The sequence below is a fragment of the Heptranchias perlo genome, chromosome 29, assembly GCF_035084215.1.
Source record: "Heptranchias perlo isolate sHepPer1 chromosome 29, sHepPer1.hap1, whole genome shotgun sequence".
In the NCBI taxonomy this organism is placed as follows: Eukaryota; Metazoa; Chordata; class Chondrichthyes; order Hexanchiformes; family Hexanchidae; genus Heptranchias; species Heptranchias perlo.
Window position 1 is genome coordinate 31,507,900 of NC_090353.1, and position 18,477 is coordinate 31,526,376.

Below are 18,477 nucleotides of genomic sequence, written 5' to 3' on the forward strand. Positions count from 1 at the left end.
GTAATAATAAATTACATATTCTAAGCTTTGCATGAATAACGTTCTCCAAACAACCCATTCTCACTGAACCCCTGATCACCCAACTTCCCTTCACGGCCCTCGTGCTAGTTGACGTTCTAAGTAGTTTAAGATAAAAACAGAAAATACTGGAAACACTGAGCAGGCCGGGAAGCATCTTTGGAGAGAGGTTAAAGATCTAGGCCCATGACCTTTTGTCAGAACCGGAAGATGTTCCAGATGAACAGCTTATAAGGAGGAACAGAGCCAGGGGGAAAGGGGGCGGGGAGTGAAGGAAAGTAGCATGGCCACAAATTAGGTGGAGGACAGGAGATGATTAAATGGCAGAAGTGATAATGGTGCAAGACAAAAAGGAAGCAGCCAGAAGAGAAATTGGGAGGAATAAAAGATGCGTCCGACAGAACAGCCGAGGGGAGGGAAGCATGGAAAATCTGGCAGTGAGGGTGGGAATTAAAACGAGTTTGTTTCTGGAGCGGGACCGAAGCCCGGCTCCAATGCACCCACTTCTGTGTTTAACCCAGGCGCGAGCAACGGAAACTCAGAAGTCCCGTCCCCACTTAAAGCCGGCGGGCCGATATTTTGTACCTCATTGCAATAGTTGAGGCACTTAATTTTTTGTGTATTGGAAATGTCAAACGGATTTTACCTTACCCGTTCGGGTTTCCCATCGCTTCTGATTCACCTCAGGTGAGGTGAGGTGAGTGCCTTTATTGCATTGCTTGTGGACCAGGAGGAGCAGGTGTGCTTCATCCAGGCCCAACAAGCTCACCTGTCGTGATCGGACTACCGCGATCTGCCACCCCCCCCTCCCCATGGTGAATCCCCCCTCCCCAATGGTGGACACCCCCCCCCCCCCCCACTCCTCTACCGATCCAAGGCCTACCCCCCGCCTGCTCGATTTCTTCCATGGCCCACGATCTCTCTCTCCTCCCTCTCCGATTCACAGCTCCTTTCCCTCCCGACAGGCAGCCAGCCTGTCAATCTGGCTGCCTGGCGGGTGAGAAGGTAAGAATTCCAGAAGCACAAATACTTACCTTCAGTTGAGGTGCGATCATAGATTGCGACGCACTCACTTGACTTCCGGGTTCCCCACACAAATAACTACCCACCCGCTGGGTCCTCGGCTCCGAGCTAAAATCATGTCAATAGGGGATTCTCATCCCAAGCACCAACCCACAGCCATTATAAATGGTTCCCTTTCTGAAGGTACTGTCTTCCTTTTCAAAACCACCGTCATTCCCTCTCTTCAAAAAACCCACCCTCAATCTCTCTATCCTTGCCAGCCTTCCATTGTCCACTGTTCATAAACTTCAGCTCATCCAAAACACTGTTGCCCGCATCCTATCCTGTATCAAGTCCCACTCAATCATTACCTCATGTCCTCATGAGCTACATTGGTTCCTGGTCCCCCAACACCTCAAATTTAAAATTTTCAACCTTGTGTTTAAATCCCTCCATGGCCTCATCCATCCATGTCTTCTGTAATTCCCTCCAGACTTACAATTTTCCCCCTGAACTCTCTGTTGCTCTGACTCCAGTCTCTTTGGCATCCCTCTCCCTTTGTCCCACCATTGGTGGCCGTGCTTCCAAACAGCTAGGCCTCCCTTTCAGGAATTCTCTCCAAAAACTCCTCTGCCTCTCCACCTGTCTCTCCTCCTTCAAAACCGTCCTTAAACCTACCTCTTTGACCCAACTTTTGGTCACCTCTCCTAAACTTTCCTCTTTTGGCTTGGCGTACATTTATTCTTATGTTTCTGTGAAGGGCCTTGGGATGTTTTGCTATGTTAAAGGTGCAGTATAAAGGCAAGTTGTTATAAATTATTAATCTTAAGAAAGAAAGACTTGCACTTATAACATCTTATGATGTCTCTTGGAAATGTTTTAAAACACATCACGTGCAATGAATTCCTTTGAAGTGCAGTGACTGTTGTTACGTGTACAAACATAGCAGCAATTTGTGTGAAAGATCCCATAAGCAGCAATGAGTTGAATGACCAGTGAATCTCTTTTTGATGGTATTGGTTGAGGGAGAAATGTTGACCAGGTCGCAGTTTTAAACCAGTCTGGATTTTGAGTAGTCTGCCCAGAAATTTCTAAGATGTAAATTAGACTCTTAAAGCCTGTTTTTTCAAACTGAAAATGCCTCTTCCTCCTACTCACTTCACATAGTGTGGAGGCAATAACTGTGATTTGGATATAAAGGCCCCGTTGAACAAGAGCCATATTTGCTGTGAGATGAGACTTACTCTGTCTCCGGATTAAAGATGTCCCATCAAAAATTCTCGCTAAGAACTTGCAGCTGGCTGATTCCAGTCTTGGGCCTTGATGCCTAAATCCTAAACCATAGGGTTACAAAGTAAGAATCTCATACTCCACGCTGCTAAATGAAATGCTGTAGTTCTAAAAGTATTAGTTTAATTTTTCTTTGTTACCAGTTGCCAGGCCTTTACCTAAAGAGGCCTTGAGCTGGCCTCTAGGTCACCAATCCCAATCCCAATCTCATGTAACCCGCAGAGCTCTGATTTTGAATTAATCCTTCCCGCACGGAGCCACAGATAATGAATTGTTAATGAAAACTGTTTACTTCTGAAAAACCCGACAGCAGAAACAGTCGAGGATGGGGAACATAGGAAAAGGAGGAGGCCATTCAGCCCCTTGAGCCTGTTCAGTCATTCAATTAGAACATGGCTGATCTGTACCTTAACTCCATTTACCCACCTTGGCTCTGCAACCTTTAATACCCTTGCCTAACGAAAATCTATCAATCTCAGTTTTGAAATCTTCAATTGACCCCCAGTCTCAACAGCTTATTGGGGGCAGAGAGTTCCAAATTTCCATTGCTCTTTGTATGAAGAAATGCTTCCTGACATCACCCCTGAATGGACTAGCTCTGATTTAAAGGTTATGCCCCCTTGTTCTGGACTCTCCCACCAGAGGAAATAGGAATTAAGAAAAGAATCCTGTACTATGTTGCCAGCTCTCTCACTGGGAGCGCTCCATTCTATTCCCCCGGCTGCCCGGCTCCTGATCCCATTAGTGCTGCTCTCCCTCTCCATTCGGAACCTGCCTCAGGAATGCACTATACTGTAGAATGGCTAATGCCAACAGCAAATTTTAACACTGCTCACATGGTGTGCAGAGAACGACAAATTCTGTTTCGACCGACAGATCTAAATATCAAAGAAAACATTGATTAATAAATCAACATTTTATATTCAAGTGAAAGGAGAGAGAAAAACAGACCTTTTATGTAACCAGAAACTGATGAATGAGGCTTGAAGCTGTTGTTGTAATGATTCAGATTGTTTTATTTAGCATACAATTACTTGCAAAAGATCTACTCATTAAAAAGATACCTACATACTGGAAAGTCATCAGGCACGTTGATCACACGTGATTTGCTGATATGTGCTTCTGTCGCACAAAGCAATGCGCTGGGAGTGCTAAATTGTAAAAGTTACCCCGCAGAGAACTGGGCAGCTAATGCCTCTGTATTATCATAGAATCGTACATAACAGAAGGAGGCCATTTGGCCCATCGTGCCTGTGCCGGCTCTTTAAAAAAGCTACCAGTTAGTCCCACTCTCCTGCCTTCTCTTCATCGACCTGCTCATTCACAATCAATATTAGTCAATTGAGGACACTTGTCATTATCTAGTTGAATACCTCAAGGTAATTGGAACCCTTGGTTGCTGTATAAATCTATATCAGGTTTTTTGACTGATAGAAGGCAAGAACTTGCTATTTATATAGCAACGTTCACGCCCTCGGGGCATCGCAAAGCCCTTCGCAGCCAACCAAGTACTTTTTTGAAGTGTAATCCCTGTTGTAATGTAGGGAAGTGCAGCAGTCAAATTGCCCACAGCAAGGACCCACAAACAGCAATGAGATTAATGACCAGATAATCTGTTTTTTTAGTGATGTTTGTTGAGGTGTAAACATTAGGAAGATAGAAACAGGAGCAGGCCATTCAGCCCCTCAAGCCCGTTCCGCCATTCGATGAGATCATGGCTGATCTGTGACCTAACTCCAAATACCTGCCTTAGCCCCATATCCCTTAATACCTTTGGTTAACAAAAATCTATCAATCTCAAATTTAAAATTAACAATTGAGCTAGCATCAACTGCCATTTGCGGAAGAGAGTTCCAAACTTCTACCACCCTTTGCGTGTAGAAGTGTTTCCTAACTTCACTCCTGAAAGTCCTGGCTCTAATTTTTAGGCCATGTCCCCTAGTCCTAGATTCCCCAACCAGCAGAAATAGTTTCTCTCTATCTACCCTATCAGTTCCCCTTAATATCTTGAAAACTTCGATCAAATCACCCCCAAATCTTCCTAAATTTGATGGAATACAACCCTAGTTTGTGTAATCTCTCCTCGTAATTTAACCCTTGGAGTCCAGATATCATTCTAGTAAATCTACTCTGCACTCCTTCCAAGGCCAATATATCCTTCCTAAGGTGTGGTTCCCAGAACTGAACGCAGTACTCCAGGTGTGGTCTAACTAGGGCTTTGTATAGCTGCAGCATAATTTCTACCTCCTTGTATTCTAGCCCTCTCGATATAAAGGCCAGCATTCCATTAGCCTTTTTGATTATTTTCTGTAGACCAGGACACCAGGAGAACTCCCCTGCTCTTCTTCAAAATAGTACCGTGGGATCTTTCACATCTGCTGAGAGGCCAGATGGGACCTCGGTTTAACGTCTCATCCAAAGGTCAGCACCTCTGCCAGTGCAGCAGTCCCTCAGTAGTGTACTGGAGTGTCAGCGGAGATTATGTGGCCAAGTCTGTAGAGTGGGGCTTGAATCCACAGCCTTCCGACTCAAGAGTGCTACCACTGAGCCAAGACTGACACCCTGATATCCTGGACTATTTGTAGTTCTCTTAGTCCTGTTAAAGTGTGAGGGGACTGACTTGCATTGGTAGACCATGTAAGAAGTCATAGAAAAAGAAAGAAGCAACAAACTCTTTGGGTTATGAAAGGGTTTTTCATCGTTGAAAATTCACATCTCATTTCTTTGATACAACAACAGCAAATATGATTTTTCTGAACATTTTAATGAATGCCAAGAAAAACTGCTAAGGAAATGTAGGATATTTGGAAACCCCGACACTCTACAACTTATTAAAATTTTGAATCTGTTGTTTCTCCTCCCCCAACAAACTAAGATTATTCTGAAGCAATTGCAATAAAATACTTTTTCTTTCAGAAAAGATAGTGTGTTGATGTCTGCAGTTTCCATTATTGATGTGCGATTCATATGCAAATTGTCTGTCCCATTTGGTTTTAGTCAGTGGTTGTTGTAGATATAAGAATATCCACTTCAAATAATTGTACTCTGAGAATCAAAATTCTTTCCTGTAAGATGGACATTTCATCTTTTAAATGTGAAAAATGAGATTGGTTGCTATTGACTGGCCTTGAGTTTTTTTGGGGGCATAATGGTTCAATGAAACGGTCCAAGATGAATGGGAAAGTGGGATGAGAGATAGTGACTGAGACAGTCAGAACCTCAACCAATCCAATTTTCCTACAATCACATCTTATAGATGAAATGCTCTTTCACAAGTAGGCGTTTTGTACCCTTGGAATTCCATTATCCAAAGTACTGTTCTGATTTCTTGTTTAGCTCGGTCCCAGGTCTGCAAAGGATGTTGGGTAAATCCTGATGCGACGGCTGCTTTGCATATAAATCATAACATCAATAAAGGGAGATTCAAACTTTCAAATGTGTTCCTGTGAAGAAAAATAGTTTCTTTGAAATTACTTCGCAATCTTGGATTGAGAGAAAACTACCTCTTTAAATACAAGAAACAGAATGAAGGAGTTTTGCATTTTTAATTAATAATGCTGCAGGAATACAGTCATGTATTTTGTTCTCAATATTAAGTTTTTCTTTTCTTATTTGCCGCCACCAATATTATCCACTCCTTTCCTGAAGGTACTGACTTGTCCTGAGGGTGCGGTTCCAGGGTTGCTGGCTGGCCCTCAGTACCTCACCTAACTGGTCATCCTTTATCTTTGAACTTAACCAATGAATGAAGTCAAGCAAATTAATCATGGCGGGGGGGCGGGGAGATATCATAACTGAGCCTTATCCGATGCTTACCCCTCCTTCCCCCCCCCCCGCTACACGCGCACACACTCATACATGCACGCACGCACGTACATACGTATCTGCACACACACACATTTACACACAATCATACAAACACACACATATACAAACTTCTTTAGCCCAGGGGTACTGAGGCAAATTGTGACTCCCCTCTGTCACTGCAACCAAAATAACATAACCCAGCACAGACCAGAGAACAAACCTGGGTACTTATGGTCTGTGTGGCTCAGTACCACACTGAGCAGCGCTCTTACCAATTAAGATGTGGAGATGCCGGTGATGGACTGGGGTTGACAATTGTAAACAATTTTACAACACCAAGTTATAGTCCAGCAATTTTATTTTAAATTCACAAGCTTGTGAATTTAAAATAAAATTGCTGGACTATAACTTGGTGTTGTAAAATTGTTTACACTTACCAATTAAGCCATCGGGGAGAACTTAGCTTCTATTTTAGTGAATAACAAAAGATGCAGTTCTCAAAGGGTTAAGACACGATGTGATAATTGAAAATGTGACAATGATTTCTTACTTATTGAAAGTAACCGTTCCTAATAATCAATTACAACTTACACAGCACAATCCAGACAGGCTATCACCCAGTTTCGATACAGTCAATCGGACTTGGTGTGCAACGTCCCTGCATTAATTCTGAAGCGTAACATATATCAAGATTTACAAGGAGTCAACAGTTTGGTTTGGATCGCTGGCCCAATAATCAATTAGTAGACAGAAATGTCGACAGTCAATTATATGTAATAGTACTTCGTTGCATTAAAATTAATTGCTCTGAAGTTGCCAAATATACACTGTAGCATTGTATATTTTAGACCAGATGAACTAGATGGTATAATGAACATTAAAAGTACTGATATTGCATTGCTGGGTGAAAATGTCTGCATGGAGTAATTAGTTTGAGGAACGTCTTTTTGCATTATAAACCCAGCTGTCACCTTGTAACCTCTTGTTTCTTTCTCATGATATATGGATGCTCAGGCTAGTTTTCTCGGTAGGCTGCGTACTCAATAAAACAGTCACAGGAACTTTCTTCTTCAATTTGCAACTGTTTATTAAATTAATGAAACCAGAAACTGTGTTTGGTTTTCATCATGGAAACATATTTACCCCCGCCACATAACTTTAATGCACTCCAACTTTCTAAAGCAAATCAGGACCCCTTCGTTGCCTTAATCAAGGGGCCCAATAAGGGGACCAGTTATTGCCTTCTTATTATTTCTGTCCCAGGCACAAAATGGAGGTATCCTAATCTTTCTGGAGACCGTAATTTTGTAAAACATTGCGCACAGGGAAATGACGTGCACACAAGAAGGGTAGGAACATTTTTAGACTAAGGGGAGGCAGCTTGAATTGAAGGGGTTAATTCACTCCCGTCAAACACTCAATGTGATAGTCTGCATTACTGCAAATATCACATTTCAAATGTGCTGAAAACATGCTTGCCAACTGAAGTCCCTGTCACTGAAAAGACATTAAGTAAATGCAAATTTCCAGAACTATGAGCAATTTGAGTTGAACTGTGCAAATAACTTTATGCCAGACTTAATATGACATACTGCCTTGACTCATTCACAGTCGGAATGATCATGTGCAATTTATTAGCAGATAAGTTAGTGAGCCTTTGTAATCCTGTTTGCTGAGAGAATGAATGTTAATGCATGGTAATAGCCTACATTCCGAGTACAAGCTGAACTGCCACAGTTCAATAGTTACATCACAACCCATCTGCTAATGGTCATGATGTTCCAACATGTCTTGTGATCGGGTGGGGGGCTGCTGAGCTGATTAAAACCATTGCCTCGCTGCTTTGTGTTTTAATGAGCTGTCTATCCCCTATTCCAGCTCAAAACACTGAACTAGTTATTACTAAAAGAAGAATTAATCTACAAAGCAATATTCAAATTAAGCTTTAATCATCGAGTTTGCAAATTGAACCTGTTGGTAACACGCTCCTGTCCGGCAGAAACTATGAATCAGAGAAAATCGGAGATGTCAATATTGTGAAGATTTATGAGGAAAAGAGTGAGGGAGATAGTGAAACCCATTTAACCACAGGGAGTAAGATTTCCTCCATGCGCTGTGTGTGACAGAATCTGTTTATAATGAATGGATTTTGCCTTTGTGACCTCCAGGTTTCAATTTCTCCCAACGTTCTCCTGGCTGGCCACCCCATCTTCTCTGTCCAACATCCTATCCCACATTATGTCCCACTGTCCAATCACCCTCATCTTCTGCAACCTCCATTGGTTCCCTGCCCCTCGGTGCTTTTCAAATTCCTTGTCTTTGTTTATAAATCCCTTCCTGACTTTCGCCCCCTCTCCTACCTCTGCAACCTCCTCCAGCCCTATATGGCAGCTTGCACCCTCTCCTCTTCCAACTCTTGTCTCCTTTGCAAACCCCCCCCCGACCCCGCACCACCACCTCCCTCTTCTTCTCTTTCAGTTCGCCCATCTTGGACTGGCACTCTGCAACATTCTCCCTTCACCTCTCTGCCTCGTCGTCTCTCTTATCTATTTGAACAGCCTCCCCAGATCATACCTCTCTGTCCATGCCTTCAGTCATCGCTGCTCAGCTCCGTGAAGCATTTTGGGAGGTTGTACTATGTTAAAACTCCTATATAAATGCAAATTGGTGTTTCTAGTGTTTATGATTGCATTGCACATAGTGTACAGAGGAAGTCTTCATCCAAGCAGCTATGCTTATTTGTAAGAGTGAGATAGTGCATTCACCCAGTGGAACTACATCGACGGCCCCGGCTGAACACCATGCCAGCACAGTGTGCCTCTTCACCACTAACAATGCCAACACAATCATTCTGCATGGACACTGTTGGAGCTGTAGCTTCCACCAGGAATCCCAACAAACATATTTTGGATCATTATCAGTGACTATCCTGCAAGAGCGTAGTTGGTGTTTATGGGATTACTTCTACCGGGCTTTGTGACATGGGCACGTAATCTAGGCTGACACTTTAGCGCAGTACTGAGGGAGTACTGCACTGTTGGTGGTGCCGTCTATCGGATGAGACGTTAAACCGAGGCCCTGTCTGCCCTCTAAGATGGATGTAAAAGATCACATGGCACTATTTCAGGGGAGTTCTGGTGTCCTGGCTCACATTGAACCCTCAACCAACATCACTAAAACAGATTATCAAGTCATTAACTCATTGCTGTTTGTGGGAGCTTGCTGTGCGCAAATTGGCTGCTGCGTTTTCCTACATTACAACAGTGACTACACTTCAAAAAGCACTTCATTGGCTGTAAAGCGCTTTGGGACATCCTGAGGTCGTGAAAGGCGCTATATAAATGTAAGCTCTTTCTTTAGTTGAGAGAACTTTTGATGTTCCAGGTGTTGGGCTGGATCTCAACCTATGTTCATCCTGGTGCATGTTTCTGATTGTAGTTTGGGGATCATCTAAAAAAATAAATAAAATGTTATTTGTTTTCTTTTTAAAGGGCTGGGATATGTCAAGGGAGTTCACATTGCTAAATGAAAATGAGTGAGTGTTGATGGGACTGGGAAAGTTCTACCTGCATCTATTCATTCCAGTCTACATGCACATCCCTCACATCCAAATCCCCTGATAGCTGTAGAAACAATAATTATACAAGAAGTTACTCAGTGGTATTTACAATGTGACACAATACAGCAAGACAGAAAGCTGAAAGTCCACCCTGTTGACTCCTTCAGGGAACACACATAAACAAGGGACGGAGGCCTCCTGGTTTCTACTGTTGAGCATTATGCTTTAATTGTACTTTATCAAGAACTGGAGGCCATAAATATAAGATAGTCACTAATAAATCCAATAGGGAATTCAGGAGAAACTTCTTTACCCAGAGAGTGGTGAGAACGTGGAACTCGCTACCATAAGGAGTAGTTGAGGCGACTACAATAGATGCAATTAAGGGGAAGCTAAATAAACATATGAGGGAGAAAGGAATAAAAGGATATGTTGATGGGGTTGGATGAAGAAGAGTGGGAGGGGGCTCATTTGGAGCATAAACACCAGCATGGACCTGTTGGGCTGAATGGCTGTTTCTGTGCTGTGCATTCTATGTAATCGATCTCTTGATACAGTGTAGTAGGACTATTCAGACTAATTCTGAAGCAATTAATAAAAAAAATATTCTCATCAGTGATTACTATTCTTAACGGATGAGTTACAAGATCAGAGTGACCATTACAGGGTCTGGGAGGGTCACACAAACAATTGTTGTGCTCAGGATTAGGAGAGAAACAAAACCAACCATTGCTTATGTTCTTTTGGGTATAGAAGGCTCCTGAAGTTGTGTTTTCTTTGATTTTGGTTTGGAGATACCTCCATAGTTAAAAGTTGTATCTACTCAACATGGGGAATCTCGCTCTCTGTCTCTCTCTCTCCCTGTTCCCGTCTCCTAATATTACTCGTGGACCGATGTCAAAACCAAAGCGTGCTGAGGAAACGGCACCTGTAAATAACAAATAAACAATCAAAGTGAATATTGATACCACTGTGTCAGCCAATGAGTTGGAGGTGGGGCGAGACTTGTGGTTTTAATTTAGAGTCTCCGAACTCATGACCGAAACTACAGCAAACAGAGTCTCCCGACTACAGCAGGATTATTTCTCCAGCAAAATGCAGTGAGTGGTGGATAGTTACACAATACAAATTATGTGCGTAAAATCAATCCCAGTTACTTACAACAGTGCAGTCTCCAGGCTTGATTGACGGGGCAATTACCAAATCATCTCCATTCTGGCCTGGACTTGTGGTGTCGCTATATGCAGCCCCGGCTAGCCGCATTTATTGCCCACTCCTGAGAAGGTGGTAGTGGGCCTTCTCCTTGAACCCCTGCAGTTCCTTGTGCTGATGGTGTTCCCATGATGGTATTAGGTATGGAATTCCAGGATTTTAATGATGAAAGGTGTCAGGTTTCCTTCCTTAAAGAACGTTAGTGAACTAGTTGGGTTTATACAACAATCCAACAGCTTCATGGTCACTATTACTGATACCTGGTGGGATTACTCTCACTTCTGCTCTTGCTTTTAGCTGTTGCATTCATGTCTGGTCAAGGCTGTGACAAGGTCTAGAGTTAATTGATTCTGGTATTAGTTGAGGGAGGAATGTTGGCCAAGACACCCAGATACCCTGGTCTTCTTGAATCGTGTCATGGGATCTTTAATATTCCGTGCAGCAGGGTGATAGGACCTTGGATTAACATCCCATCCAAAGGAAACAGTACCTCTGACAATACAGCATTCCATCAGTACTGCTTTGGAATGAGTGCCTAGATAATGCAGAAAAGCCCTGGTATGGGGCTCAAACCCAGAACTTTCTGACTCAGATATGGGAGTGCTAACAACTGAGCAAAGATAGCACATTCAAAATAGAGGATACAGTATAGACAGGGGACTGTAACACAGTTAACCTTTACCTATGACCTTTGCAGTGATGACACATTCAAAGTCATTGCTGCATATGATGCTTGCCAGTAGACAAAGCTACATGACACAGATTGGTGCGCTTTGCACCTATTTGTGAACGGAGTGAGTATTGACATCACTGTATCGGCCAATAAGTTGGAGGCGGGGCAGGACTTACAAACAGAACTCATGATCAAAACTACAGCAAAGTCTCCCAATAAAAGCAGGATTATTTCACCAGCAAAATGCAGTGAGCGGAGGATAGTTATTTAATACAAATTACATACGTAAAATCAATCCCAGTCACTTACAGCAGTGTGGTCTCCAATCGCGATTGACGGGGGAATTACCCAATCATCTCCATTCTGGCAGGGACTTGTGGTGTCACTATATGCAGCCATTTGTGAATGGCCACTTGTGTGAGGTACCTGAATATAGCAAAACACCTGTGGAACGGTAACCCAGCCTCTGCCAGCACCTTCAGGAGAGGAAGAATGAAAATCGGAGCGGGAAGAATGAAAATAAAAAGGAAATTATCTTAGTGTGAGGAAATTAAATGAGCTTTTGCTGAGAGGGAGCCTGGGTTGCGCATTGATCTAGGATCTGGTTCAAATCTAGCCCAGACCGAGGGGATGAAATCCTCTGTCTGCTGGCTGTTATGGTCCTGTGTGAAATGGATTTGGGTCATCGAAATCCAATTCCTAACGACCTACAGCACAAAACTGTCCATAATTCAGCACTAATTGGCCATCTCACTCAGAGAGACCTCAGGATCGTGGGTGTGGGAAAAGGAAATCATATCTCACAGGTGCAGTAGGGAGGCTGGGGCTGAGGCATGTTGTTAGGGGCAGAGAGTAGAGGGAGCTTCACTCTGTATCTGGCTGTGCCAGACTTTACCTGGAGGAGTTTGCCTGACGCTGACATTGGATTGCCTGAAATGGGAAGACCTCCATTCATTAGCACTAACATCCCTCATCTCGATGAGCATAAAAATTAAAGAAAAAGATCAAAGATGAAATTTGCAGCAAAGTTGTATACTTTTAAAGAAAAAATAAAATCTCTGAACAAAAAAAAAAGGCCCACATCAATGGAGCTGTTAATTACCAGACATTAAAGAGGCAAACAGTTTGCTCATCTGGAACTTAATATACAAAAATATGCAGCAATCTGGTATGAAATATTCATTACCAGTAATAACGCTATTTAAATGTTTTATTGACACATGTTCCTGTGCTATGTAATGAAATAACAGTGGATTTTATATGATTTTTTGTTAACTGCTGTTATAATAGCTGGCTTGCACCAATATTTTAAATACAGATTTGATCCGCTGTTTGCGGGATCAATCAAAATAAAAGATAGCATGAGTAAAACTGAACATGATACCAGTGTGGGTCAGTACCATACAGACCATGAATTACATAGAATTTACAGCACAGAAACAGGCCATTAGGCCCAAAAGATCCATGCCGGCGTTTATGCTCCATATGAGCCTTCTCCCACCTAACTTCATCTCACCCGATCCCCATATCCTTCTATTCCTTTCTCCCTCATGTATTTATCTAGCTTTCCCTTAAATGCATCTGTGCTAGTCGCCTCAATTACTCCATGTGGTAACGAGTTCCACATTCTCACCACCCTCTGAGTAAAGAAGTTTCTCTTGAATTCCCCATTGGATTTATTAGTGACTATCTTATATTTATGACCCCTGGTAGACCTCTAGATCTGGTCTGTGTTCTGTAATGAGTTCAGTACTGATTGGTCAAAGGGGCACCACAACTGGCCTTAGTGCCCCTAGATTAGAGAGAAGCCTTGGTTCCTGCTCCTGACGGTTATCCGGTGACCTGCGCTCAAAAATGTGAGTGGCTCGACATCAGGATGGGCTCAGCAGTGATGCCCTCCCATGGTTGAACAGATTGCTGACTGTCGGCGTCTAGCCTCGCACGTGAAGAATCACCATTTCGGCGAGGTATGAAAGGGCACACAGCGCCTGTGGAACTGTATCCTGAAAAGAATTTGCATGTGCGCAGGAGAACATAGGGAGAGAGGGGTGAAATTATTTAAAGAACATAGAAAGCAAATTAAAATGGCACGCCGAATCATCCCAGAATGATTATGGTTCAGATTGTAGTTTGTTTAATTGAGATACAATCTGAATTCCATAGTAACACCGTCACCACTCAGCCGTTTGAACTCTGTGTGCTAGGACTGAATGTCTGGGTAACTATTACTGCGTCATGAAAGCATAATTGCCTTGAAATTAGACTCTTCAAATATTAGCAGACAAACGCTCAACTAATTCTTACGTAATTCCTTTTCCTACTATTTTAATGGAGGCATTAACCCGTTTTATTTTAAAGAACGTAATTTCACGTCACGGGAATGGACATTGACCGACCTAATCCAATTCGCTCCTGTACATAAAACTGCTGGGTGCCCCCATGTAATCAGGAGTCAAATGAATTTGAACTGCCTGAGTTTAGATCAACACCATCTCTTTGAAAGGGTAATGAACTTTGACCCTCTGGTTGTCCATTCCGGTCAAAGGAGAGAACAAAATGCTTTTCACGGATATATTGCGCTGAGAGCAGAAGGAACTCCTGCGTGTGACAGCGAAACAAGTCCGGGTGCAGACTGGCCATTGTGTTGCTCATATTTAACATCCTCTGAGGGCCATGTACCTTTAAGATATTCGACCTCGTTCAGTAAGATGAACCTGAATTTCCATCCAGCTACATTGTACAGCCGTATCCAAGAGCCAGACAGAGCGTCACTCTTATCTCTGGACAAAGAGTGTGTCTATCAGACCTGCTTTTACAGACATCCCAGCTGACTACAAAGGAGCGAGAAGGACAAAAACTAAATTCATCTCGTCTCACTGGGTGAGCGCACCCTGGCCATGCTTTGTTCGTTTTCCTTTTTTTTTTCCCCTGTTGAGGTCCAGTGCACACGGTTTAGCCAGAGATTGACATCTGGGCAAACTCCCTTTAGAATTTCGAAATGCTTTAACCCCTTTTCAGCCATAGCCGATGACACTGTGGTACTGTGAATGCAGCATGTCAAGTTTCATCTCAATGGTTCCAAGGTCATTGTTACATGACCTTTTTTATACGGGCTGCTGTTATCGCTTAAAATCTGTGTCTAAAATTACAACCAGTTTTGCTTCTGCTCCTTCCCTTAAACCACCACTACTGTCCACACATTGTCTAGAAGGAAGGATGGCGCTGTCCATTGACACCTTGGCCGAGGGCATTGGTGGTGCTTGTTATTTGAACTGCCAGGGCGGGATTGGCAAGGGACACGCCGGCAAAAACTTGGTGCCAGTGAGCAATCTTTCCAATACCAGTGGAAGTCAGGCAAGAACTTAACACTTGCCTTTTACATCTTGTGAACCATGAGTGGAATTAAAATGGCAACAAGGCTAACGTTGCGAGAATTTTCAGGGGAAAGCTCTCCTGATGGTGTGGTTGGTGAATGTGCTGCTCAGTGTGGCATTGAATGATAAGGGCTGGGGCAGAAGTGGCCAAGGCTCCTGCTGCTAATTGCTATTCAGTAACCCAGTGCTGAATTAGTTGATCCCAGCCAAGAGGAATGGTAGAGGCACAAAAAAAATCAGCTTCAAATCCCTTAAGCTCACGAGGGCAAGAAGTCAGCCAGGGTTCCCATTCCTCATCACTAACCGGAAAGTGTTTGTTTCTGGACGTCAAGTAAGGATCAGACTGCACTCACCAGCGATGCACCCTCATGAAGAGTGGGCACTCGGACAAGGTTCTGAGGGTGTGGGGCTGCCTGCATCCTGGAACTGTAGCACGGCCTTCAAGAGGGGAGAAAATTGAGGGATAACTGGAAGAATTTTCCTTTATTAGAAGCTATTCCAGATTTACAGAGAGGAATTATAAAACGGGTAATTTAGAACATTAAATATTTAATAAATATAACCAATTACACTTATGTCTCCAGTCTTTAGTAGCACATATTTCAGTGGTTCTCTTATTAACGCAATTATTTTGAAAAGAGATGTTCCGTTGAATGTCTCATCAAAGTATATAAAATATTAAATGGTATAGGTAAGGTAAACCCAGATTACTACTTCAAAGTAAGACAAGAAAATAAGACCTGAGGACATAAATGGAAATTAGTGTAAAGTAAATTTAGACTAGATATCAGGAAAAACTTCCTTACTCAAAGACAGAAATGTTTAGAATCTATCGTGAGGTGATAGAGGCAAAAATATTTACATAGAATTACACAGAATTTGTGGCACAGAAACAGGCCATTCGGTCCAACTGGTTTATGCTCTACATGAGCCTCCTCCCACTCTACTTCATCTAATCCTATCAGCATATTCTTCTATTCCTTTCTCCCTCGTGTATTTATCTAGCTTCCCCTTAAATGCATTTGAGATCATCAAAATAAAAGTAGATGCCATGATGGGAAAGGCATGAACCTTAATGAACTGATCTTTCTTCTCAAATGACTTAAACGCATGTAGCGCCTTATCATGACTCTCAGAAACACCTCAAGCCACTTCACAAACAATAGATTACCTTTGAAGTACAGTGACTATTGTTTTATAAGCAGCCATTTTGTTAACAGCACACTTCCACAAACAGCAATGTGATGAATGACCAATTAATCTATTTTTGGTTTTTGGATGAATATTGGCCAGGATACCAGGAGAACTCTTTGCTCTTCATCCAATAGTACTATGGGATCTATAATGAATAGTACTATGGGTCTATAACGAATAGTACAATGGGGTCTATAATGAATAGTACTATGGGATTTATAATGAATAGTACTATGGGGTCTATAATGAATAGTACTATGGGGTCTATAATGAATAGTACAATGGGGTCTATAATGAATAGTACTATGGGGTCTATAATGAATAGTACAATGGGGTCTATAATGAATAGTACTATGGGATTTATAATGAATAGTACTATGGGGTCTATAATGAATAGTACAATGGGGTCTATAATGAATAGTACTATGGGATTTATAATGAATAGTACTATGGGGTCTATAATGAATAGTACAATGGGGTCTATAATGAATAGTACTATGGGCTCTATAACGAATAGTACAATGGGGTCTATATGGGATCCATAATGAATAGTGCTATGGGATTTATATAGGATAGTACTATGGGATCTATAATGAATAGAACTATGAGATCCATAATGAATAGTGCTATGGGATTTATAATGAATAGTAATATGGGCTCTATAATGAATGGTACTATGGGCTCTATAATGAATAGTACTATGGGCTCTATGATGAATAGTGCTATGGGCTCTATAATGAATGGTACTATGGGCTCTATAATGAATAGTGCTATGGGCTCTATAATGAATGGTACTATGGGCTCTATGATGAATAGTACTATGGGCTCTATAATGAATAGTACTATGGGCTCTATGATGAATAGTACTATGGGCTCTATAATGAATAGTACTATGGGCTCTATAATGAATGATATTATGGGCTCTATAATGAATAGTGCTATGGGCTCGATGATGAATGGTACTATGGGCTCTGTGATGAATGGTACTATGGGCTCTATAATGAATAGTAATATGGGCTCTATAATGAACAGTACCAAGGGCTCTATGATACTATGGGGTCTATGATGAATAGTGCTATGGGCTCTATAATTAATAACGTTATGGATCTATAATGCCCACCAGATCAGGTGGATAGATCATGGTTTATCTCCAACAATTTCTCAGTACTGCACTGAAGTGTCAACCTAAATTAAATGCTTAAGTCCTGGAGTAGGGCTTGAACCCACAATCATCTGAGTTAGAGATGAGTGTGCTACTAACTGAGCCAAACAGACAATGACAATCTTGTGACCTTGCCAGAGCATGACTTTTAAAGTCAGGATTGTAACCTGCCACAGTTACGAGAAGCACTAACAATGTTTCATTGTGTTTTTTCCAGCATCACCTCACCCTAATATTGTTGGGAAGCCCTGCTTAAAGTTAAAAGTATATGTCCGACCAACAAGTAAGTCATGTATGCTTGAGTGTGTTTTCTAAAATCTGTAGTTGACGTTGTTCCTTTAAGACAGCATGCCTGATGTTATTAAATCAATGAGTTGAAACAATAGTATAACACTAAAATAATTGCTGTGTTCTAACTTCTTCTTCCCTCACTGTTCTACTGTCATTTTCTTCTACTTTATTTCATCTTTGCTGTTATGCCTAGATTATAAACCTGCATTAACCAATGTAACAAGGACATTTCCATTGCCCTTTTCAAGGCTTCTGGAGCCAAAGACAGTGTTTTAAAATGGTTCTTTGGGTGGGGTAGAAGGAGAGAATAGAGTGGGGTGGAATAGTCCAAGATACCTTATCAAAATGAAGGGCCTAATTGATTTAGTTGGCTACTTTTGGGATTTGTTCAGAAAATAACTGAAGTAAGTCAATCTTTGAACTTTGCCATTGGACCAGTAGTGCAGCTTTAACTTGAGTTATATCAGTTTCCAAAAGGATGGGTTGGAGAATGGCGTAAGGGATGAGCATAATTCTGATCGGAAAACTGAACTGACCTGAACTGAGTCAGTTTGACTGAATTAAGTCAGAAACCAATTTTTCACTTCAAAATTTTCATTCTGGCCCTTTTAAGATTAAAATTAATGAATTAAAATAAGGGAAAGCTTGGTCGAGTTATCTATGATTTGGGAAGTCTTAATGGACCCCGGTCATGTCATCAAGGGAAAGATTAGGAGGCTATTGTAGGCAGAGCTTGGCCGAGAGAACCAATTGATGGCAAAACCATTGGAAGTGAGCAGGATTTTAGAAAGCCTCAGTAGGGCTGTGTGTGAGTGAAAGCCAAAGAGTTGGTTGAAGAGACTCAGTCAAGGAAACCATCATTGCGAAGATCTAATTGGATGGTTGTTGGGACTAG

The 18,477-nt window shown here is 42.0% G+C and overlaps 1 protein-coding gene across 2 annotated transcripts in view; it reads left to right on the top strand.

Moving 5' to 3' along the window:
- LOC137299574 (ephrin-A2-like) overlaps nt 1-18,477 on the top strand; it is a 275,731-nt gene that overhangs the window by 237,986 nt on the left and 19,268 nt on the right. For both annotated transcript variants that reach the window (XM_067968417.1, XM_067968416.1), the window contains exon 3: nt 17,509-17,574. In XM_067968417.1, the coding sequence (XP_067824518.1) occupies nt 17,509-17,574 (66 nt within the window). The remainder of the gene's footprint in view (nt 1-17,508; nt 17,575-18,477) is intronic.